Source organism: Chelonoidis abingdonii, chromosome 3, assembly GCF_003597395.2.
Source record: "Chelonoidis abingdonii isolate Lonesome George chromosome 3, CheloAbing_2.0, whole genome shotgun sequence".
Classification (NCBI taxonomy): Eukaryota; Metazoa; Chordata; order Testudines; family Testudinidae; genus Chelonoidis; species Chelonoidis abingdonii.
In genome coordinates, this window is record NC_133771.1 from 208,395,095 (window position 1) to 208,421,617 (window position 26,523).

The 26,523-nt window shown below is 41.4% G+C and overlaps 1 protein-coding gene across 4 annotated transcripts in view; it reads right to left on the bottom strand.

Moving 5' to 3' along the window:
* Positions 1-26,523, bottom strand: part of PLCB4 (phospholipase C beta 4) — a 331,632-nt gene that overhangs the window by 87,035 nt on the left and 218,074 nt on the right. For all 4 annotated transcript variants that reach the window (XM_032800134.2, XM_032800138.1, XM_032800137.1 and 1 more), the window contains exons 10-18: positions 21,560-21,641; positions 20,891-20,991; positions 20,203-20,260; positions 13,612-13,720; positions 10,114-10,324; positions 9,375-9,468; positions 8,625-8,704; positions 8,046-8,130; positions 523-613 (exon numbers count right to left, since the gene is read on the bottom strand). In XM_032800134.2, the coding sequence (XP_032656025.1) occupies positions 523-613; positions 8,046-8,130; positions 8,625-8,704; positions 9,375-9,468; positions 10,114-10,324; positions 13,612-13,720; positions 20,203-20,260; positions 20,891-20,991; positions 21,560-21,641 (911 nt within the window). The remainder of the gene's footprint in view (positions 1-522; positions 614-8,045; positions 8,131-8,624; positions 8,705-9,374; positions 9,469-10,113; positions 10,325-13,611; positions 13,721-20,202; positions 20,261-20,890; positions 20,992-21,559; positions 21,642-26,523) is intronic.

Below are 26,523 nucleotides of genomic sequence, written 5' to 3' on the forward strand. Positions count from 1 at the left end.
TTGTGCTTGTAAGTTGCACTGTATGAGCCAATCCTAAAGTCAATGGGAGTTTAGCCACTGTCTTCAATGGGAGAAGGTCCAGGGCCAATCAGTATGGCTATCGTAGGAACCATGAATACCTCAACATCATTATTCATGCATAGCAGAAGAATACCAGGATTGGCAAGAAAAGAAGAGTCATTTGAAATTCCATTTCAGTTTTAGTTCACCCTGGCAGGTGTGAAAAACACAATGATGACAGCACACCTGTTCTACGACAGATTCCATCTATGTTACATTTCAGCGTGGACAGCACAGATTAGGACCCAGAATTCCATTTCAAATTATACATATTTATAATCTCTACACATTTATACAGATGGCAAAACTTTGCCACTGATATGAAACACAAGTGAAAACAAAATCTCATGCATAGTGAATATACAGGATATTCATAATTTTGGAAAGTTTGATAAAATATTATTCAGTTATCTAAAGTGCATACTTTCGTATTAATTTAAAGGTTCAATGAACTTTACTTACTTTTTTCCACTTCAGGTTTCAGCCTCTTGTTTTTTATGAGTATCTTTCTTTTGAGATCATTAGGGGACGGTAAGGGTCTTCCTGGTTCAAGCTATAAAAATGGAGACAAAGGCTTATTGAGCATGATTTGCAATGATATTCTCATTTAACCTCTCTGACCACACATTCTGGGCTGGATTATGACTTTAGGACCAGGACACTGAGGGTTGGTCTTCACTACGGGGAGATCGATGCTGCTGCAATCGATGTAGCCGGGGTCGATTTAGCGGGTCTAGTGAAGACCCACTAACTCAATGGCAGAGCGCTCTCCGGTCAACCCCGGCACTCCAGCTCCCTGAGAAGATTAAGGTAAGTTGACGGGAGAGCATCTACCGTTGACACTGCGCAGTGAAGACACCACAGTAAGTCGACCTAGTAGAGTAGCGGGCGTAAAGTAACTATGGTCGACTTACCCCGGTAGTCGAGACAAGCCCTGACTAAGCAGAACCACGGAAGGGCTGTTGTGCAGCCAGGGCAAGATGGAGACAATGACCTAAAGGGAGGACTTCCACTTCCTCTGCGGCCATCCCCGCCCTCCAAATGGGAAGCACAGGATCCCATCCCTCTCTGCTCATGGAAGCTGATGGGATCATTTGGCCTGTATATTGTAAACTCCTTATTGTCTCATATTCCTGTAATGAGCCACACACAAAAAGTTCTGAATACATCAGAATAAAAACAACAGTTACATTAAAATATCAACAGGAAGGCAAGGACACTGAAAAAGTCACTCATTTCTTCTTCTGCTCAGGATTTTCTGTAGCATCAATAACATATTGAAAATAAAAGGTTCATATCAGCTCTTTAATGATCTCTGTGTGTTCAGGTAAGAATCTCCCTCTTTTTTGCTCTGTTCTGTTCAGTATTATCAGATTATTTTGAAGGATGATGTTTGATAGCCTCCCGATCTTAAGTTAGCCACATTCTGGACTTAAAAGCACAGCTGATGTGCAGTCCTTTAATTTTGTTTACCTATCTTGCAGTCTTGTTTAATCACTACTCTTGCCCCTTTTAGCAAAACACGTTTAGACATCTATTATTTCCACCGCACATTAAGGTTTGCTAAATTCTGAAAAAGAGAACAGGCTGATAAAAAATGTATACCTCCACTGGTAAGAGAGACTGCTGTTAATATTTATCAAATCATCTGAAAACTGAATTCTGCTCTACCATTTTCTCTTTGCTGCTCATAGCTTTCATAAGTGGCAGAATGGGTGTGCTGCCTGACTACCATCCAGAAGAAAAATACCTCAAAAATTAATCAGTAATAATAATATTTTACAAAATACTCATTTTTTGATGACCACAAAACATTTCACAAAAATTAACACAATGCAAGAGTGTTGCAGGAAAGTATCATCATCCTCACTTTACAGATGGAGAAAACAAGGCAGGAATAGGTTACATAGCTTTAAAATAAAGCATTTTTTTCATCTGCACACTGTACAATAAATAGAAAAGGAGTCCCTTCCCTGGAGAAATTACAATCTAAATAGACAAGACACAGAGTGGGAGGGGAAACTGAGGCAGAGAAAGAGCAACAAAGTGACAGAGGTAATGCCACAGATCAATAGCATAGGCAGGAGCAAAACCTAGCTCTCCTGATTCCTAGTCTACTGCCATATGCACAGGACCACACTATCTTGGCAACAGTCAAGTCAGGAGACTGGAGTATCAACTCGGACATTGACTTCATGTGTGATTTTGGGCTAGTCACTTAACCTCGGTTCCCTAATATCAATTTCTTAATTTGCTAAATGTGACTAATAATATGTACCCAACTTAACTCACCGCTGTATTGTGAGGTTCCAGCAACCAGTGCACAGTCCTGCAAAGATTTATCTATGCGAGTAGTCCTTAGCCAGGTGATAAGGACTATACCTGCCAGTAAGGGTTTGTAGGATCATGTCTTTGATGTTTGTGGACGGTATCAAATGCCAAAAGCTACATATGTGCTAAGTATCATTAAATGACTTGCTCCATATTGGGAAGGGAGAGGAATACCATCTGTTGGCCCATCACTCCCCGCTCTGAGGTGTGCAGAGCACAGAACAGGATCCCATGGTACAAGCTTCAGCACGCACACAGGAGTACAGATTTGGGTGGTGGGGGAAGGATCTGTTACCCAGGATCACAGCTGAAAAGGACAAGGGGTACATCGAGGTAGAAGTGAGTTAGGACTGGAAGATACAGCCAGGGCTAGTAAGGAATCCTAGAACCGGGAGGCAGATCTCTCTGGAGTGGGTGGAGTGTCTAGGTATTCAACAACCACATAAAATAATAATCATCATTTGGTCAGCTCGGTCACTGTGCAGGACCAGCATCAACAGCCTCTGAGGGAAGCCACTGTCAACCCACCACACCCTGATTCCCAAATACAAGGAGAAGCAAACAAAGGTGGCAAACAGCATGTGGATGCAACATCCTTCCAAGCTAATATTCACTTTTCCATTATAATTAAGTGAACTCAAATCATTCAATTCCAGCAAGGGAATCATGTACAACAGGGGTAGGCAAACTTTTTGGCCCGAGGTCCACATTGGGGTTGTAAAACTGTACGGAGGGCCGGGTAGGGAAGGCTGTGCCTCCCCAAACAGCCTGGCCCCTGACCCCTATCCGACCCCTCCCTCTTCCCACCCCCTGACTGCTCCCCTCAGACCCCCCGACCTATCAACCCCCCCCCCGATCCTTGTCCTCTGACCGTCCCCTCTCGGGACCCCCACCCCCTATCCAACCACTCCCTCTTCCCACCCTGACTGCCCCCCTCAGAACCCCTGACCCATCCAACTCCCCTGATCCTTGTCCCCTAACCACCCCCTCCCGGGACCCCCTGCCCCTAACTGCTCCCAGGACCCCACCACCTATCCAACCTACCTGCTTCCAGTCCCCTGACTGCTCTGACCCTTATCCACATCCCTGCCCCCTGACAGGACCCCCAAGACCCCACGTCTATACAATCCCCCCGTTCCCCATCTCTTGACCCCTATCGACACCCCCACCCCCAACAGGCCCCTCCAGGACTTCCACACTTATCCAACCACCCCCATCCCGTCCACCCCCTAGAATCTCCACCCCATCCAACCGCCCCCTGCTCCCTGTCCTCTGACTGCCCCCTGGCACCCCCCGCTCCTTATTCAACCCTCTGGGCCCCTTACCATGCTGCTCAGAGCAGCATGTCTGGCAGCCACGCTGCCTGGCCGGAGTCAGACATACTGCCGCGCTGCTCGGCAGGAATGCGCAACCCTGCCACCCAGAGCACTGCCCGTGCAGTGGCATAGCTGCGGGATAGGGGGGACAATGGGGAAGGGGCCAGGGGCTAGCCTCCCCAGCTGGGAGCTCAGGGTCTGGGCAGGACGGTCCTGCGGGCCATAGTTTGCCCACCTCTGATGTACAACAATCTCAACATGTACAATAAGGATAAAGTGAAGTCTAGGTTATCATCAACTGTGACCAGCAGTGAATATGTTTTAACTTCAGTAGATGTCAGTACAGCCAGCCTTCATTTCCCTTCAGCAGCATGGTGCACCTGATAGCAGCTGTTCACCTCTGACATTCAGTGGTTGCTGCCAGAGAGTTTGAATGGTTTTTGCAAAGCAGCGGGCAGGCCCAGGAAGAGCATATGTAGACCCTAGAACAGTGGCTCTCAAACTGTGGGTCAGGACCCCAAAGTGGGTCACCACCACATTTTAATGGGGTCGCCAGGGCTGGCTTAGACTTGCTGGGTCCCGGGGCTTCAGTGCTCAGGGCCAAAGCTGAAACTCGAGGGCTTTGGGCTCAGGTTACAGGCCCCCTGCCTGGAGCTGAAGCCCTTGGACAGTGTGGCTTGGGTGTCAGGCTTCGGTCCCCCCTCCTGGGGTTGTATATTAATTTTTGTTGTCAGAAGGGAGTCGCAGTGCAATGAAGTTAGAGAACCCCTGCCCTAGAAAATAGGTTAGGCCAAGGTTGAATATTGGTAGGCCATGCCTGTTAAGAATGCTCCAGCATCCGCTATATTTCCTGGCTATGTATGAGACTGAAATGCATGTGGATTTTAGTTCTCCTGACTGGTCCTCCAGTTGCTGCTTCTGCTGGGAGCTTTTCATTCAATTCAGTTCCTAATGCAGCACTGACAGCAGCCCAGATTCCAAAGCTTGATCTGGACCATGAAGCATGAAATACAAGATGCAGCTGAAGGCACTACACCCTTCCCTTCCAGGCACATATGATCAATTACTTTGCATCTGTCATGTTCTTCTGTACCAGATATGAACTGGTTACAGAGCTTGCTTATACATATCAGATGTGTTCATCATTAGCTCCTTTAATGCTCTGACTGAGGTTCATTTAAATAAGGTATTTTACACAGTGCCTCCTAAGGGCTGAACAGCATAGTACACTTTAGCATCTGGCTGTCCATTACTTGCAAAGACTGGCCTTGGTCGGTTTGCAATCTTCTTGTTCTGAATCTACCATTGGTAGCATTTTATCTGTTGACTGTTCTTTCTGAGGAACAAATTGTAGATGTCAATGGTTCCTTTTGAACTCTCCACCGTCAGTCATGATCACATACTATATTGGTACAGAATTTATTTATTTTTTGTATACAAGGACAGCTGAAGTTGTCTATCCTTTTTCTCCATCCATTTTTACATGAGCATGGTCACCAGGTTCTAGACCTGGCAATTCTCTGAGTGATGTCTGTTGTAAAAATATGTTCAGAAGCTCTTGTAGTCTTTTAATCTGATTTGCCTACTCTTCTCATGTCTGGCCACTTTGGAAATAGGTTCTTTTCCAAAGGTGGAACATTAGTGCCGGGTTGTCTTCCCATCAGCAGGTCTGGACTTTATCCAGTTGCTGTTATTGGTGTGGATCTGTAACTCAGAAGAGCAAGGAATCAATCTTTCTGCTGTAGGATTTTCTTAGCAGTCTGTACAGCTCTCTCAGCCTCTCCATTTGCTTGTGGGTAATGTGGGCTGCTAGTAATAAGATCAAAATGACATTTCGTTCAGAGTGAGTTAAATTCTGCTGCAAGTGAAATGTGGTCAGTTGCCCATCACCAGTTGCTCTGGGATAACCGAAGTGAGCAAAAGTGTACTTCAGTTTCTCAACAACACTGGGACATGTTATGTCTTTCAAGTACATTATTTCTATAAACCTGGGAAAATAGACCACGATAACCAGGCAGTGATGGTCTCTGAATTTGCATAAATCTGCAATTAGTCTCTTCCAAGATCTCTCTGGTGCGGGTGTTTGTACACTGTATGGTTCAGCATTGTCTCTTAAGTTGATTTGTACTGGATAACCTCTCAGAAGTCCAATATCACCTAATCCTCTATCAAGTTCTTCCACCTCTCTCACCGGGACCATCATGGCAGCTATGCTACAGCTGAGAAGTTACTCATCTTTGATCCTTTGATCACATTCACTCAGAATGCAAAGCTTTTATCTTTGCAAGTTGTTTCTGTGGTGAGCTGATCCAAGCCATTCAGTATACCTCCAAGGCTAGTCAACGCTGTGTCAAGCTGTGACTTCTGCTCTGAGAAGGACTGAATGTGATTGCAAGTCCCTTCCATGATGACTGTGACATCAGCTCCTGAGTCAATTTAAAAGTCAATAGTCTTGCCATGAATATTTAATTTCACTCTCCAGGTTAGGTTCTATGTCTAGAGCCCTGTGTGCATACAAAAATTTGGATTCACATCTGATCCGAATCCGTGATAATTAACTTCTATCCGACCCGCAATCCACACTCCACCGTTTATATGTATCTGCATTCGCACCCATGTCACTGTTAGAGCCCTGCACAGATACAAAAATTTGGAGCTGCATCTAATTTGCAATCAGGAAAGATGGTAAACAATACAACTATGTCCGTGGATGAGGATATACGCAGATTTGCAAGGCCTTATCTATGTCATCACAAGTAATAGATACCAGAAACAGTGGCTCTTGGTTGTCCATGATATGAGTCAACTCTCTGACTGCTTTGGTGCAGCAAACAGCTGCAAAAAGTCCATATTTCATACATTTATTACATCATGTGCCTCTGGCTTGACATGCATAATCTCTTGAGATATGACTTTTTCTACTTATTGTGTATGTAGGATGGAATTGTCACTGTTAACTTGGGAGTTCTCTCTCCTTGCCTCAGGGGTTTTATGATAATAACTTTTAACACAGTTTTTAAGCTAGCTACAGGTTTTTAAGTTTGTCAAGTTTCTCCAGGTTTCACTGTTTCACTAGTTCAGACTGTTTTGCTATTTAAGTAACGAGGTTAGGGTTAAATCTCTCTTCAATTTCAGCTGCTATGAAAAATTTTTCATCTGTTAACCCAATAAATCAGCCTGAGTCTGATATTTTCATGTTTTGCATTCTCCAAATCAGAGTTTTCAGCCAATGTATGCAGAGATCTTATAAAACATTCAATATTTTCCCTTGGTTCCTGCATTTGCTGGTGAAAACATGGTCTTTCATAAACCACATTTCTCTGAGGTATAAAGTATGCATCAAACATAGCCAGAATCCTTTCATAGTTATCTTTGTGACAGTCTGCAGTGAAGTCAAAGGATTTAAAGATATGCTTCGCTTGCTTTCCCACAACATAAATTAAAGAAGATACACATAGGGAAGAGATAGCTCAGTGGTTTGAGCATTGGCCTGCTAAACCCAGGCTTGTGAGTTCAATCCTTAAAGGGGCCATTTAGGGAACTAGGGCAAAAAATATATATAGTTGGGGATTAGTCCTGCTTTGAGCAGGGGGTTGGACTAGATGACCTCCTGAGGTCCCTTCCAACCCTAATCTTCTATGATCTCAAGTCTGTTTGCAATCTGAAATCTTGCAAAATACTGTCTATCCATTGTGAAGATTTGTCAAAGCTGAAGTTCTCTAGGGCATTGAGAAGTGGCATGTTGATGAGATTCTGCAAACTTTGTGGCTGTTCTTTGTCTGCATTTTGTTGCTTTGTTCCTTCTGTTTCTGTTCTTAGTGTACTCCTGACACCGGGTTCTTCTGTACTAGCTGTGGATTGGCCACAGTGCTTGCTTATACACACAAGATGCGTTCATCATTAGATCCTGTAATGCTCTGCCGGCCATGGCTAAGATTCATTTAAATAAGGCTTTTGCACATTTTAGCATTAATACAGTTTAGCATTAAGTAGAGCATCAATGAGCGGAAACTACAGAGAGACGAGGTGGTGAGGTCACAAGCAAAGGAATTACACTTGATCTATTTTATAGGGCAGGCAACCCTGCCTGACTCAGCATGGGGACATGGCTCCCCAACCCTTGCCAGAAGGGCTTCACCAATCCCTGTTCAGAAGAAATTAAATGAACCAGCTAAGGACAAGCACCCAAAACCTGAGAAGCCCTAAATCAATAGTGATGTTTGAAAACTTAGGTCCAGGCACACAAGTTTCTTCACTATTGGTGATGTGACCCCAAGTTCCTATATCTTGCTAATAAAATTAACCCAAGATATAAACACAATTTTTAAAGATACATACTGGATGTGTTTCTAGAGGTTGCTTCAAAAGGAGATCGCCAAAATAATCTTCACAGTATTTTGACATCTTGTACTGTTGGTATTTGCTGAAAAAAGTGACATTCGTTAATTTCTTGAGATTCTCTCTGTCAACCCTCCCCCAAAAAACCCCAAGCCATCATTCAGCAACAAAAAAAGTAAATATAGAAGTAATACAAGTATTTCATGTAATTTGCTGCCCACTTACAATAAAATTACAAGACTTAAAGTACTTTTAAGTGTTTATAAAACCTAACTAATATAACTAAAATGCATGAATTTATTTAGAGCAAAGTAATGTGCTGATTAAATATTATTCAGTTAATGTGACCTTCAAATGTAACTCACTGCTGAATCACAGCATTATTAAACCAGCGTAAAGCTTGACCTTTGCATTAAAGCAAACATCTCTGAATCTCTTCAAAGCGACATCTAATCTAATTTATCTGCATAATCCTGTTACAAAGTTTTCCAAGTAAAGTTGAACTATTATAAGCCTTATCATAGGTACAATTGCTCTTTCATTGCACTATTAAAAATGGAAGATGAATATACTTTATACCTGCAGTGATTTTCAAATGAAAGAATAACAGGATACTCAGATGTAATAAATGCAGTTTCCTTAATGGCTTGAATGACATCCTTTAAAATGCAAAGAAAGCATTCATGTTAAAACACATCAAGTGGCAATCATGAGTAGAAATATTTTACAGACACAGAACATGATGGATTTGCAAATGAAGCAAAGACAGACGGAATAAAGTGTGTCTATTTCATTTCTCTATTTACTCCTACTCACTACCTTGCATGCCATGTTTAAAAAACTCCCTCTTCATCTGTGGAAAGAAGGTGATAGCAAAAGCCTCAAACTCAGTGCTGCTCTGAGACATAGGGATCTGACAGCTGATCTGTCCGAGAGGAGGATTTTGGCTGAAGGGACAACTCCTGTGTTTCGCCTGTCCCTTCCACCGGTAAGGGGGACTTTTGCAGCAGAGTCCATAAGAGTGGCAGGTTTTGGAAAGACTATGCAGAGGGCCTGAGTGGGCTCCCTGCATGCTTTGATGCAGAGGGGGGTGGGAACAGGTAGTGAGGCAGAGGCAAGCTTTTAAGAGTTCAGGACATAGGAACCACCCCATTTGAATCATTCATTCCATTATGATGTAGTGCCAGGCATGCAGTGTTGTGGTGTGGGATTCCTTCTCTCTGCAGAGTTCCCTACCTGCTAGCTAAATTTCTCAGATTTTTGAAGAGAGGATTTGGGTTTAAAGTTTGATTTATAAATGTGAAGTTACCAATGATATATATATTCTACCTTGAAAAGAATATCTGTACACATTGCTTTTCCATGCGTTATTATTGGTTCTTGGTCTTCACCTTTTCCATCCCAACAATCCAGTTCAACACATCTAAAAACCCAATAACAACTATGTCAATTGCCACAATATTTCAATAAATACACAAGCCATTTGACAGAAACTCCAAGCAATCGGTCTTGTTCAGGAGCAGAGACTACAACAAATAACATTGCAATTTTAGAAGCAATACAATTCCTCTCACACTGTAATACACAAACTCTTATTTCAATTTGATTTTATAACTATGGACATATTACATTAAACTGTGTGTGTGTGAGAGTGCAAAATGTCTGAGTGAAAGTGTTTTTTTTTCAGCACTCCATTATTTACTCTTTCGTTAGCTAATTTGGATATACCATATCTATGCACTGAAAGTAGTTATACTGGAAGTCATAAACCAATATCCATGTAAATGCAGATTGGCTTAATTGCACAGTACAAATCCCTCTGAACTGCAGAAGTGTGCAGTCTACATCTTCCAACACACTCTTCCCCCCACAATACTACAACTTCCTAAAGGCTACTCTTTCCATATGTTTTTGTACAAAAAGGAATTTTACTTATGATATTTTTCATATGTATCACACTTGTTATATTTACATGGCATCATATAGAATTGCCGAGGTAAATAAAATGAAGTATTTGATTTCCCCCAAACAATATTAAGTATGAAAGCCATTATCCTGTATTTCCAACCTGCAACCGGCCAAAAGCACTTGTCTGTACATCTCTACAGAGGACTTCCCGCCAAACTGCCTGCCTGTTAGATAGGTATTGTGGGAGGAGCTGATGAAGTAGTGAGCCAAAGAATGGTCCATTTCCTGGTATAATTCCAAACGGTCAAGGAAGACTGGGGCATTTTCATCTGACATCAAATATCTGCAGAATCCATCACTTGATATGAGACCTGGAAGGAAAAAAATAGCTTTATGTTTTTTTTGTATTTATGCAGAGAATACAGATTGTTAGTGTTTAAAGGAACACAGACATTGTTACCCAGAAGAGGTGCTGGTATTTTATAACAGCAGATGAAAGAAAATTAAAGACAGTAATTTAAGTACAAGACTCTCCCACTCTTTCAAAGGCTGGAATCCAAAGGTTCTATTAGCATGAGCTACCAAGTTAATTTATTTTGGATTTATTTCCAAAACACTGAAGGTTCTAAACTTTTGCTAACCACCCCACTGTTTGAAGTATATACAGTAGATTATCTTCCTGACAATGAAAATGAAAACATTTTCTGTGTAAACAAAACCATGTAAGAAAATGGAACTTTGTGTGTACAGTAACTTTGGCTACAGTGTCCGTAGTATGCTTTCTTTCACCTCTTTTTGTGCTTTAGAAATTGTAAAAGATGAGGGGCCAGATTCTGGTTTAAGCCAGATCAGAATCTGCCTGTGATATCTATGTTAAAAATGGCCTCATGCTAAAAAAAAAAAAAAAAAAAAAAGGAGTGGGGGCGGGGGAGGTAGGCAGTTAACAATCTAAACATTACATTACACAATTTGAATGCAATTTGAACTTGAAGTTCATGTTTCCTAATGTCAGACATGGAGCTCTGTTATTGGCAAGGGACAGCTCACAGCAGCTCTAATTTTATTTTGTTTCACATGACCTTTTTGTTTCAACAGAGAATCCCTAACCCCTCAGCTTTCACTTGCTCATAACTTTGTGAAAAATTCTCACTTGAGGCTTTGAACTTCCTATTCTTGGTCACAGCCAAATCCCTTCAGCTGCTTTTGAGTTAGGAGAAAATGAAAAAAAATTAAAAATCACACATTCTCATCTTAAGAAATTTAACACCCTCCCTCCCCAGTAAGAACATAAAAACAGCAGAACAAAGTAGCTCCAAGTGTGACACGTGATTAGCCTGGAGGAAAAAGTATAAGAGAGTGAAAAAAAAATCACTGCTATGTATAGCTGGTGGGTATCTGCTAAGATTTTAGCAAAATAATGAAGCCCTGCCCCAATTATAACATAATTCAGAAGCTGAGTTGCAGAGTCTCCCCTAGAAGGAGAAAGTGTCTATAACTGCTCTCCCACAGAGCTCCTGAACTTACTGAGCCATCCATGTGCTGTACAGCACATGAGGAAGGGCTGAGTTCTAGTTACTGACTCTTCCTAGTTACTGATCCTTACCGTACAGCAGGAGCAGTCAATAGGCGGACCGTGGGCCAAATCCGGACCACCAGCTGCTTCTGAATGGACCCCAAATCTTTTTATTTACTTATATTATTGTTGTTGTTATTTTTAATGATTTTTTCTGGAATCTGGACCTTGACTACACCTTGACAAAAAAATAATTCACTACCCCTGCTGTACGGTGACCAAGGCAGGACTGGTTTCTTACAGCTACTGTCAGTGAACAAGGTCTTGCCTCCCACACAGTGCTATTCAGTGCACACAAGTGCCTAAGTGCTTTATGGAATAGGGGGTCTTGTAAAGGACTGCAGAGAACAGGCACCATAGAGATACGCCATTGCCTCCATTGGCTATTGGGTGGCTACGCATGCATTCCCAGAATACAAGGCATTATGGTACTTCCAGGATTGGTGTGGACCTGTCCCTGCCAGCATGACCTCACATGGATGGTGCATGCAAGGTCACACTGGTGGGGGCGGAATGATGTGCTTTTCAAAATGTCATCCCCTTCTGATACTGGACAAAATCTAGTCTGGTTTTGTCTCTACACTGGACTAGGGAGCAATCACCCAACAAGAGGACAGTATGGTTTAAAGCCAGATGAATGACCTGCCTATATTCAGGATCCGTAACTTCTGGGGCCAATTCCTCCCCTTCTCCCACTAATTCCATTGGGGTGAAACCTGCATGAACTAACCCCACCAAAGAAAGATCATCATCAGAAAAACCCCATCGATTTTTCGGCAGGAGACAGTCCACATTTACATACATCGCAGTACAAATAATAGAGAAAGAAAGAATTAACACAATAGGCTCAAGTTGTTACCATGACTCAATGATTGTTTGAAAGAATATGAAAGAAGTGTAGACACTCATGCCGACATCAGCTTCTAGCTACAGTTTCTTGTCTGCAAAATACCTATCTTCATAAACTACTGGCTTACTTTAACTCCTGCCCACCCAAAACATGGGGGCATCTCTTTCTGAACAGGGGCAAATAATGATCATTATACCTTGAGAAAACACTTGAAATATGCTGGCACCTAGACAAGAGATCCATGACTGCCTTAAACATGTGACCAATATGATTAGATTAAAAAGAAAGGGAAATAATTAGTAAGGGAAGTTTCTGGTACATACGAAGATGAAAACTAAATAGGCTATAGAATTGGACCCTTCAAAATTCCAATCCATGACCGCGAGAAAACAATGGATCCTCGCGTGTCCTATAGATCATTTTTTAAAAAAGAAATACTGTGCTATTGAGAGGAGATATCGCCCATCTGATAGCCAGTGTATTGGCTGAAAGCCTTCCTCTTTTTTTACTGGAGTGCCCTGAGAAGTTATGGAGAGACCATCACTTCCCAGGTTCAATTTTAGCAAAAAAGCATAAGCAATCTGTTAACAGATAGTGTGATGAAAGGACAGCAGAGTAAACTGGGAGCAACATATACAGGATCAGATCCTTACCCCTCATTCAGCTGCTTTACTCCTGGTAGAAGGACCAGAGTGGTGTCAAGGCCTGTTTCCTGTGCCGCAGGAACCAAGTAAGACAGCCACTGGCTCCTCACAATCCCTTGTGTAGGGAGCATGCCTAAGGCAGGAGGAGCATGTCAGGGGTGGAGAGGCAGCTGGCGGTACTGGAGAGATGCAGGGCAAAACTGAGGCTTAGAGCAGACAGAGTAGGATGCTGCAATTTAGACAAGCCCCAGGGGTTACGTTATGCCTTTGGCCTCTGCAGCTCATAGAGAAGATTAGGAGAGCACAAAGGTGCTTACCCCTATAGCTTTGGTAAAAGCTAACATAGCATTTTACTATGTACCTGTAAAAGAAGCCCTACCGTTGGCATAACACGATATACACCAGGGGTTAGGTCAGTATAACCATGTTGCTCAGGGGTGTGGATTTTTCACCAATGTAAGTTTATAGTGTAGACCTGGCTTCAGTCTCATTGGGATAGGCTCCCAAGTCACGTAGGTGGTTTTTAAAATTTAAAGTGTCTAAAGAATGTGGTATTAATTTTTGATACACAGATATTCCCACTTTGTTTACCTTTATTCTTCAAATCTTCATCTGGCTCATATGTCTCAATTATCTGCATTGCTCTTTTTGAATCATAGAACGGGAATAAAATTTCATTCAGACGAGGATCTCGTTGATGCTAAGGTTAGAAAATAACATAATTTAGCAGGACTACTTACTGCAAGGCTGTATTCCAAGAACTTTTCATTACTGCAGATGAGAAAGAATGAGCTGGACAATTTTTTTAAACTAGAACTTACAGAATATCCCAACTGTAACTTCAGCATTGTATAAATTTAAATCTAGTTATCTATGAAAACAACAGGCAGTTTGCTCAGGAAAATACTACAGTGCAATCATTTAACACGTATTATTGCTATTTACTCATTACAATAAAATAACGCATGTGGCGTATGTGACAATAAAATTTTGACAATTAACAGCAGATCCTTTAATAATTTGGTAAATCCTCTTCCTTCTTCAAAAATCTTTTATGTAGGTCATGCAAATTGATGGGCCTGACTGATGGTATCATAATTATTCCTTCATAAAACTTGTGTCTTCAATATGGATGACTAAAATAAACATTAACAAAATAAAAAGTTGCTACAAATATTCTATGCAAAACCTGCGTTTAGAAATATGTTAACTAGTGTCAACTATCTCTGTGAATCGTATAAGTACTGGGGCATTCAACTTTCTGAAAAATCAACTTTAGGATCATAGAGGAAATATGTAAACCATTAAAAAACATCTTCACAGTATCATCCCAAAATGTACAGCAATTAATGATGTAGGGATTTCATAATGTCATACATAAATATTGTTTGGACTGTATCTAGGCATTCTAGGTATCAGTGACTTCCAATAAATCTTTAAAGGCCTGATTCATGACACATTCACTTTAGAGTGTGCAATGCGATTTTCACTTTTATTCAAACTGGATTAGAGCTGCACACTGTGTGCCTGATTCTCCATTAAAAAGATAATTCAACTGAATAGTGGCATGTAAGCAGATGCAAAAGCAAAACAAATGAACAAATATGACCATGGAAACACTCTTTTACCCAGGTAGGTGCAGTTTTGAAGCTGTAATTTACATTCATAAATGTAACATAGGCCACTCCCATATTGCTGACCAATAATTTAGGAGTGGACAGTGTGGGATGTCTATGACCTAAGGCACTATAAGCATTTGCTGTAATTTCTTACATACAAATATTTTGGTAATCTGTTCAATATCAAGCCATGTCCAATCAAAAATAAGCAACCTGATCTCTTCTTTACAACCAACACATTGGCATGTGTAGTTGGTTTATTTTAAGAAATTACAACTAATGCCAATTTAATCATGCAGTTAATGAAGCATCCTTTTATTAATGCTATTGGCAGTCGACAGCATCTGAAGTATAGCAGTTAAATTCACGATACGTTGGCTATCTGGATATCTAAGTAAATCTCAGATGAAATATGAAATGTAAGCAGCTGAATGCAGGACACACCTTGCTAAGCATCTCTCAGGAGCACAACACTAGCATGCAACTGTACAGCCGACCACATGTAATCACACGTGACAAGCTTTGCACCATTAGTGAAAATGCATCATTTGACACAGCTGAAAGAAAGAGGAGGGGAGGCCCTTATTAAAGAAGAGTGCTCTTCCCCGCTTCACTCTTCCACGGATAATCGTAAATAGAACAGAGGTGACACAGGGGAAGAAAATAGATGGGAGAAGGAAAACAATGCTTCTTAGCAATCACAGCCAAAAAATTATTGCAGGGAACTAACAGTAATATTTTTGTTGTTGTCATCATGATCACTGCTCATTATCTTTTTTTTTTCCATTTGGGGAAAACATATGTCTCTAAGTTTAGTTAATTAAAATCAATTCTGGTACTACTTGACAATTTGTGTGATGTTATTAAGAGAAAGGAATGTCAAGCAGGATCTCCAGCATAAATGTTTTATGCTAGTGAGTTTGTTGGCACAGGGAATTTATAGTGCATAACAACATAGCTGACCAATATGAAAAGCATAAAGCTCCCAGGACTAATCACATATGTCCAGCAAAGCGGCTATTGCTTGTTCTAGTTACCATATTAGACAGGATCCATACCTTTCTACTAGACGTTCCTTAACAAAAGGAGGGTAAATCATTTCGGGGGAGGAGGCTAGAGGGCGCCTGTTTACTTTGGAAAGAGGAAGAGGGAAGAAACAGATGCTCTCCAAATATCGCCACCCCGTCATTTACCTCCTAGCTAGATAAATATTTGCTGATATGTGAAACAACTCATGATTTGCTAGAAGCCAGATTCATTATTAGGATTTATGAGGTCCAGCAGAAATAATGGCCTCTTTCCACCAAAAACAGAAAGGGGAAACTTCCTAAACAAGAAGGATCCAATCTCCCATTTCATCTTATTTCTTTGCTCAGCAGAAAGCGGGAGTCCAGGCCAGTCTGTACTGAATTACTACTTTTGATAATTATACACATAGGACAAAGCTAAAATCTGTGGCTGCAAATAAATGGCAGGAGGAACTCTCAGTAGCTTTAGGTCAATTTCATTTTTCTATTATTTTTCCTTTTCTTTAGATTTAACTTAAAAAAAAAACACATGCACAGAAGTGCCTGACAATAACTATACTTATAGACACAATCTACCAGCATTAATAACGATACATAATTAAATTAACTGTCAGCCCGAAGCATTAAACAGTCAAAATGGTGCTAACAATTTACCTAAGCCAACAGACAATAAAAAAATGGAAAAATTCCAGAAAAGCCTCACTCCCAAATCAGACAAACCCAGGAACATACTCTTATCCTTCCCTAAAAATCCTATCAAACAAATTGCTTTTGCAACCTACAACATGCCTGGAAGGTCATCAAATTCAGGCTATTTTGGAACAAAGTGGAAACAAGTTCAGAAGTCCCAGGGCCCTCATTAAGAACGCCCTGCCAGCAGCCACCGCTTTTTTATAATGATAATAAATTTTTATTGTTTCCAGTATTGCTATAGCCATGTTTGTCCCAGGACATGGGAGGGACAAGGACGGTGAGGTAATATCTTTTATTGAACCAACTTCTGCTGGTGAAAGAGACCAACTTTTGAATGGCACAGAGCTCTTCTTCAGTTCTGGGAAAGATACTAAGGGCTTGGCTACACTTGTGAGTTACAGCACATTAAAGCAGCCCTGGGCACCCTAGCTCACAACTCATCCACAGTGGCAAGGCACATAGAGCTCTCTGACTCCAGGGCTAGAGTGCTCCTGGTACTCCACCTCGGCAACAAGATTAACACTTGGTGCACCTTGGCTGAAACGCGCGGGTGTCAATGTGAACAAGGTGTTGCATTACTGCACTCTGATCAGCGTCTGGAAATGTCCCATAATCCCCTTAAGTCACGTGGTCACTCTTGTCATTGTTTTGGAATCAGTGCAGCAATGCGGATATGCCCTTTGAAAGCTCTGTTTCTGACAGCTGGTGCTTACCTGCTCTGAGACAAAGCAAACATTATTGTGGAATGCTGCATGTGAGAGAGAGAGGCGGAGGACGCAGAGGGGGTCTGCTTCTGTCTGAACTTACAAGACAGCATGCTGACATGTTCTCATCCCCCCAAAAACCCACTCTGTCTCCCCCCACATACACACAACACACTCCCTGTCACACTCCACCCTACCCACTTGCATGCTGGGATAGCTACCACAATGCACTACTCTCTGGAGCCACTGCAAGAGCTGCTAATGTGGCCACGCCAGTCCACTTGCGGCTGTTAGTGTGGACAGACTGCAGCACTTTCCCTACTGCGCTCTGCGAAGGCTTGTTTAACTCAAAGCGCTCTACATCTGCAAGCGTAGCCAGGCCCTCAGTGTCACAGCGAAGTACAAGGTGGAAGAGACTGTTATGCGCAGGAGTTAACATGTTGCAAAGGACCATTCAAAATGAAGTGGGCCATTAACACCTCTGCAACCACAGAACAAAGGAGAGTTAGGGCACATCTACGCACATAGTGCTGCACCCACAGAGTTGTTATTGGGCCATATGATGCACTGGATGACGGACACCATATGTGATAGGCATGTGTATGACTCATGGATTTTAAAAGGTGTGTTGTGAGGGGTCTTGATCATTGTAGCATGGAGAGATGTCTGTAGTTTTGCATTTTGTTCTGGCAGGGTCTGGTGTCACTGAGTTGGTATGTCGTGGTTTGTGCAGAGCTTTGTGTCTGATGATGAGCTTGGTGAGGCTGAGAGGCCTGTCTGAAGGCCAGAAAGTGAGGTTCTAGAAAACGTAAGTGCTGGATCCAGGGTGCTCTGGAGATCAAAGACTCATGGAAAAAAAAAATAGTGACTGCTCAGCACCCACAAGACACAGCTGTTCAGCAGTGCCACTGATCAGCTCTTTGGTGGCTGAGAGAAGTGCTTGGGTGAGGGCAGAGAACAGCCAGTGATGGGCAGGCAGTGGCCTCAGTGGAGGGGGTGGAGCTGGGGGGAGAAAGAGGCAGAGTGAGGGCATGGCCTTGAGGGAGGAATGCGGATGGAGCAGGTATGAAGCACCCCCAGGGAAAAATAAAAGTGCCTATGCCGGAAAGACTGCTTTCATGATGTGGTCCCCATCAAATATGGATGAAATGAGACAATCACTACATTCTTGAATGAACTCATGCAGAAAAATAATCAAAGACTAAACCACTATATCAACCGTGAAACGATCACTCCATATCTGGCCTCACAGCCCTTGTCTTCAAAGGAAACTTGCACAACCCTTTAATGTCTCTTTCAACAATCTGTAACCTTGGTTGTAGGACTACAGAGTTGTTGATGGCCCACTTCATTCTGAGTGGTCCCTTTAAACATGTTGTTAATTCTTACGCTTAACAACCTTGTATTTATCTATGACACTCTGAGTACCTTTCCCAGATCTAAAAGAGAGTTCTGTGAAAGCTTATCTCTTTCAGCAACAGAAGTTGGTCCAGTAAACAGTATTACCTCACCCATCTTGTCTCTCTCAATAAGCTTTTATGTTTTCCAGCTCGAGCGCCTCTGCTGACTATGAACAGACATCCTCTCTCCCCCCCTTCACATATGGTTCACAGTTGATATGTGAAGGGGGAGAGAGAGGATGTCTTAGGTAAGTAGGTTCTAGGCCACTTAACGCCTTACACATAACGACCAACATATTAAACTCCACTCAGGCTATGACTACACTAGGAAGCTGCTCTAAGCTGAAGGGAGAGAGCTCTCCCGTCGACTTAATTAATCCACCCCCAACGAGCAGCGGTAGCTATGGTGGCAGGAGAAACTCTCCCACCGACATAGTGCTGTTCACACTGGTGCTTAGGTCTGTGTAATTTATGTCACTCAGGGGTGCGGATTATTCACACATCATACCAATCACGGCCTAGTTCCTATAAGCACCTTCACATATGCTTAGCTTTGTGACCATGGATTTCAATGAAGCTACTCACAGTTGTCAGATGAAGCACATACGGAATTGTTTGCAAGGTTGGGGCACACATGGGGCAGCCACTGAAGTGCAGTTTACTCCATGTGCCTAATCCATTGGACAGTGATAAAACTTAATTTCATCACTAATTTTCTTCTACTTCTTTTAAAAAAAACCCTTTGTGTTTGGTTCACTTTTGGTGATCAATAAAGTATATGCTGCTTTTTGAACATGGAGCAAAAGGGCCCTCTTTTAGATACGCTATTAACTTGACGCATGCTTAAATCTCTGCCCAGAGAAATGAGAAAATAGCAATTTGTTGTTTCTGTTTTTTAAGTTTGTACTTGGATAACTCATCAGTTCCCTGAAAGACCCTACAGAAAAGGAATACAATTCTGCAGTCCATTGGGGAAAAAAGAGTTTAGTGGTACAAAAGCTGGGGAATTAATTGGTGTTCACAATACTTCATTTGTTTCAAGTAAATTCTGTCAGATTCACTGAAGTGGTGTGTAGCTCTGTGAATCACACTCCCAGTCATCTTAATATGCTTTAGAAACAGTAGAAAATCACACACTTTAATAAAGTACTTTTTCAGATACCAGACTGAGGAAACACTGCAGACTCTTGCTAACAAATGTACATTTTAGAAATACAGCTGCCAATATATTTCCTTCTATCCTACATATTTTTAATATTTTCAGAATCACAAACAACTCATTAAAATATCCTTATGATTCATAGATTTGTAACAAACAGAAAAGATTTTTGATAGTGGAGAATCCAAACAACTACATATAAAAGCCCACTTCATATTTCTGTTATTCAGATACAGCAATCAGATGCCTAAAAGTAAAATAATTGCTTATAACAAAACACTGAGTATAGCTTACGTGAAATTACATTGTATATAACAGTATAAAATGTATAAAACATACACAACAATAGCTTCACACCACAGCAAGTAATCAACAGAAGCAATCCGCAAAGCCAACATAGAGAAAGCACAAGAACATATAAGGTTGGAGCTGATTTTTGCACCTGGATATCGCCATAATGAAAAGATCAGCAGATCAAAAGCACAGTAAATGATGGCATGATACATGCAATGAGAAGACTGGAAGAAGCAAGCCACTGCAGACAGACTTGTATGGTAGTTAATGTATGAAAAAGCTTACTTCATTTAGAAAGCTCACTAATTGGTCTACCGTTAAATAATCAGTTTTGTCTCCATTGCTGAAAAGAAATTTATTAGAAAAAGTGAGTTTTCATGTATGATGCTACAGTAGGTATGATTTACATGTTGACATTGTTGATACTTTCTAAACCTTGCAGTTTCCTGACACTGAAGTAGCTGTGTATTCTCAAAATGATCAGACACGGTCAAGGCAAACAAACAAACAGTCTATGCTTGCTATAGTATAATACCCTCTCTTCTCAGTATGATTTAACAAATGTTAATTTAGCAAACAACATGTAAGTCTTCCATTTGAGAAGAATCTGATTGAACAAACTTCTAGACTTCTTGCTTAATCTAGTTAGTTCACATACTGTGTTAATAACCTAAAGGAGCAGGTTAAAACTGTAGATAGTTAGTAAAGCCAATGCAAAAAAAAAAAGTTCCAGGTGCTTCTTTTAACCCATGTAAAAGTTGCTCTAAAATACAGAGTTAACTTTTACATTAATAATTTGGGGGAAAAGGCAAGAAAACGTAGATGTGACTTGGTTTTCAAATACCGTACATGGCATTAGGAGTCAATGTTGGGACTGCTTTATCATGTTCAGTGTTGTACTAGTTAATACTAGAAATAGACTAATATGACAGTAAAACAATTTAAAATTAGTTTAATATTTAATTTAACTTACATCTTCCTAAAGAGTTCCTCTATGTCCGTACGAGGACATATCTTTTGGGTTAGTTCATAAAATTTCTCATAAGTAAAAGCCAGAGGCTCAATTTCATCATTCTGAAAAAAACAACAAAAAACATAAATGTTGATTTAGCAAAAGCCAGTTTATTTATTCTATCAGCATGTCTGAGTATTAGAAAAGTATTAGTAACCTGTGCTTAGTGCACATGACTTTATTTATATTTTCTGAGAAGAGCTCTCAATTTTTTCCTTACCCCAAATCTGTTTAGTGCACTAATAGCCTGACTACATGCTAACATTAAGTCTGTGAATGATAAAATTAATAATAATAATAATATGTAAAAAAGTGAATACAGAACAAGGACATAGTCTTTATTTTGCGTGCTGAAGTTAAAAAAAATATCATTCAAGGTATCATGTGAACGTTTGAATATAAATACTCAACACACTGAGACATCAGAAAAAAGCCCTAACTAACTTTAGTACCATTTAGTATAAGCCTCATTAGTAAATATTCTTGTTTAATTGAAGTGATGACAAAGCAGTCTGAGAACATAAGGCATGGTTTTTTCACAGGACACAAATGACTTAAAACATAACGATATAATCTGATCGATTCTGTGATTTCTTAATATAAAAAATGTTATTTTAAATTGGTAAATACCTTTCCACTGGGAAGACCTAGTTCCTTAAGTGCCTGAAAGATCACCTTTTCTGTTTTACCTGATGCAAAGGTTCTGGTAATACTAAGAAACAGGAAGAAAAAAAAAGTTAGTCGCTTTTTAAATAATCAGTTTCAGTCTCTTACTCCTTTTCTCCTCCAACATTTCTCCCTTTTTTTCAAACGATTTATGCAACTACCTCTATAGACAGTCGTGCACCAAGCACAGTTGTAATAATGCTGGAAGCTTCCACGGAGCAGAACTACTAAAAGATTTAGCAAAACAGTGATCTGCCCAAAGAGCTAAGAGGTTTCGTCAGGAAGAGTTGTGCAATACGTTATTCTCCTGGCAGTTTTCAACAGGATACATATACAACTTACTGTGTCAAAAAAAAGCAGCAAGATCTACAAACAAGGTAGATATTAGCGAACTCAACTCTAGGCTTTGCTGCTTCCTCTGTGTTCACAGTGGTGACTCCCACCCTTCTGCACTATTAATCTGTCCATTTTAAGGCAGCCATCCTACAGGGAAATCCTGATCCATTCCCATTCCCTCTGCCTCCTTTCATCTCTGTTTTGAAGCTATTTCCCCCCATGATTTCATAGATTATCAGGATTGGAAGGGACCTCAGGAGATCATCTAGTCCTACCCCCTGCTCAAAGCAGGACCAATCCCCAAACAGATTTTTGCCCCAGATCCCTAAATGGCCTCCTCAAGGATTGAACTCAAAACCCTGGGTTTAGCAGGCCAATGCTCAAACCACTGAGCTATCACAAGAAACTCGCTAAACTCTGATTCCTCATATTTTCCACCTAGGCCATCTTCCACACACAGAATTTTGTTACTCTTTCCTTGCTGTTCCTTATTCCCTTGAAAGGCTCTCTAATCCACTTCAACCAAGGCTATTCCTCCCTCCAGACAGACCACATACAACCATTTTTGCTTCCTTCCCACTGACACTGAGACTCAAACGCCTGGACCAATTTGGTTTCTTTGTATAAAAGATGGATTTATTTCACCATCCACTAGATTAAGAGCCTCATTTTTACCTGGAACAAAATATATCCAAGTTTATGGTGTCTGATGTGATTATTGTGAAGACTTTTGTTTTATTTCCGTTTCCACCAGAGATGAACTTCAGAAAAGCCAGATCACAACCAGCCTCCCCCCTCTCTAAAGGGCTGAGCCAAAATCACAGGCCAACTACTCCCCAGCTTTGGTGTCCAGATCCGGAGACAAATACTGTGGCTCAGGGCCACGTCCATAATCCTAACATGAGCATTACATCAGGAAAGACTTCACAACAGCAATCTGACTAAAACATGCTGCCTTCTATATCACCAAGTGAATTTTCTGAGACTTCTTATTAATATCACAGACACTAAGTAAATACACAAAATGAAAGAAGTGAAATACACTGTTGCCATTATTATATATTCCCATAGCAATCAAGAATTGTTTTGTTCTCCAAAACACTTAAAACCACTTGTGTAAATATTTTCCCACCAATAAAATGAAGATCATCAAGCCAAAGATATAAATGATAAATTAATATTTTTGGCCAAGATTTTTTTAAAACAGCTGCTTAAAGTTAGACTCCTGCATCCATATTTAGGGACTTATATATGAGCCCGATTTTCAAAGTTGTTGAGTAGCCAGTAACTCTCATCGAAACAGGGGCCGGAGTACCTAAAGTTAGACTCCTATTTTTAAAAAAATATCAGATGTTATCTAACCCTTTCTAACTTTCAGTGACATTTCACTCTACGATGTGCAGGATTGCTATCTGCAAGATTTATCATCTAACTCTAGCCAAATAAAAATTCAACATCTACTCCACTAAAGTGCCCAGTAATTGACGTTTTGTATCAAACATCTGTTAACATTAGGATAAACAATTAATCAAAAAAGGTGAGCCAAAATTCCATAGCTCTATTTTAGATGCCAAATTATCTGTTATTTCATCGAAGAAGACAGTAAACATGGTAATAATTATTTTTGAGTGCAGCAGCCTAGAAAAAGATCACATGAATCACAAATCCAGCATGACAATTTCATTTAGCAGAAAATATTGTACATAAAACTACTGCTTCCAGTCAAAAGAGACTTGATCATAGGAAATTTGCATTCTTCTTTCCTATGCCTAGAAACAGAATTGGATTAATGCTGAAGCAGGAACGATTACTACATGACATCCTACAAGAGTTTCGTTGTCAAGTGTCAACGTACTTTTCATCATTTTTTTTTTTTAAAATGTGTACTGAAAACAGGATTCAAGATTAGTAGTAGTTCATTCCACTACAATTGTTCCAGTTGGGTGAAATGGCTCAGATGCAAAAAGAACTGGAACAAACCTTCACCCCCACAAAATAATCAAAACACAGAATGTTCAAAACAGTTTTTGTTTTAGGGCTTGTCTATACTACCACACAGGGTCCATCTAAGATACAAGATATGCAACTTCAGCTACATGAATAGCGTAGCTGAAGTCAATGTACTTAGATCTACTTACCCTGGTGTCTTCACTGCGCTAAGTCGACGGCTGACACTCTCCCGTCGACTCCGCTTGTGCTTCTTGTTCTGGTGAAGTACCAGAATCAACGAGAGAGCACTCAGCGGTCAATTTATCCTCTCTATACTAGACATGCTAAATTGACCCCTGCTGGATCAATCGCTGCCCCCTTAGTTTTGGCACCTCTGCATTTCCTAGTTTATCTGGAACTGGAAGGATAACTGCCTAGATACTATGGGAAAGTCTTGTGGCACAATGATTGCCAAAAGTTACCAAATCCTGGTATCTGAGGCTAGTCTATACTATAGAGCCTATGTTGGCAGAACTAAACTGGCACAGCCTTCTAGTGCAAATGCAGCTTACTCTGACAGGAGTTCTTCTGCCTATGTAAGAACAATCCCGTCTCTGCCCGCTCTTATGCTGCAGAGTCTGTTGACACAGCTATGCTGGCTAAGGGGTGTAAATTTTAAGTATAGACCAAGCCTGAGATTTCTCCCTTTCCTTAAGAGTGGTCTCTGTACAAAGTTGTACCAATTTAACTAAAAGTATAATTTTAAACTGATTTAGTTAAAATGGTAAGACAGGAAAGACAGCAAATTTAATCCTAGTTTATATTGATTTAGATTGCGTTGGTGTATTTGTGGTACAAGCTAAACTAATATACCCAGTTTTAAACCCATATAAATGTTTCCATCGGGGGGGTGGGGGGTGCGGGTTGCGCTGGTTAAACTAAAACCAGTTTTTAAACAGACTTCGGTTAAACTGGTGCAACGAGTGTGTGCAGACAAGAGCTCAGGAGACATACCGATAGTAGCAGTGTGGGATCTACTGACAAATGCTTACTTTTTATAATGACCATTGCATTTTCGACCAGGCTATACCAAACTTCATGAAAAACACACACTTCTTGCAAGCTTTGCACATGAATTTCCAGATTAAAACTGCCCAGATATATTTAATAAAGCAAGTAAACACTGAACGCCTCTGAGATTTGCCCGCCACCAATTATATGCGTGCTACCTCCCCAACCTACTGATGGAAACACAGGCTATGCTTATAGCCCAAAAAGACTATTAAAATCCCAAAAAATCCCACAAAGGAATAGAGTTTGTGTTACCCTGCACCTTGCGTAGTCAATTACACCAAGGGAAAGTCAGGGCAAACTGTTATGAGTTGGTAGCATTTATGCCACTTTGCACTGTTGTAAATGACTGCACAAGGTGCAGGACTAGGAGGAATTGGGCCTACGGAGTTCCACTTTCCCAAGGCTTGGCATTCACCCAGGCCTTTTGCTGCTGTAGTGGGGGCTGTGTTAAAGTTCAAAGAAGCACGAAGATTTCTCATTTCCCAGAGAAGACTTTTCCCTCAGGCTTTCCTTAGGCTTTAATGTCAAAATGAAATCAAACTGACAGACAGTTTATTTTCCTGTCTCACGTTCCTAGTTCCCACCAGCTCTGACATGGAGACTTGCCCTCCTGAGGGAATGAAAATCCCATACGTATCCCCACAGCCACAGAGTCTTGTGCAACTCTAGTTCACATCTTTTGTCCTCTAGATGACCCTGAGCAGTCGGACAGGTGTGGGAGAAGATGGAAGCTGATCCCTCTTACCCACAGATGTGGGATGGAGGAGGCAGAGCTGACTAGGTAGCCTGGAGAAGTCAGCCAGTATAAACATACAGGAGGAAAGCAGGGTGTAGCCTATGCAGGATGGAGTCTAAGGGGTTGGTTAGGAAAAGCAGAGTGCCTGAGGAAGCCGGGGGGCAGGGGAGGAGTTATCAGGGGAGAGGAGAGCCTCAAGCGCTGGGGAGATGCTGGGACGAAGCAAAGCCTGGAGATGTGAGAGGGACTTCTGGGGGCAGAGAAAGGACTGGAGTCTCATAGTTGCTGGGGGCAGGGTGAATTCTGGACCCATTACCTCCCTGGCCTGCCTCCTTTCACCTGCTGTCATCATCTATGTCCTATTCCCCTCAAGCCTGGCCCCCACCTTGTGCCCTGTGCTTGTCCCCCTTTTCTGCCCCCACTCCCTTTCTGACCTGCCCTATGCCAAAAGTCCCTTGGGCAGCAGAGGGCCTCCTACCTCTCCAGGCTGTCTGAGGACCACTGAGGGAGCACTGAGACAAAGGAGAGACAGTCTCCTCCCTGCCCTCATTGCTGTCATGTCACATCATAGCAGCCCCCAGGCCTTTACTCAGCCCCTTCAGATGGAGGAAAACCTTGATCAGCCCCACCCAGCAGGACTGTAGGAATCCACGAAGAGGCTGCTCAATGCGTGACACCTAACAGACCAATATCTTGCTCTACGCCCTGTACGCCTTACTGGAACCCAGCATTACAGTTCCAACAAGCCTCAGGGGTTATAATCTCCATTGGGACCTCGGTGCCGAGGGAGGAGGGAAGATACATGTACCTTACACTTCAAAGATCTGGTCTCAGGTGTGAGACCGGATCAACA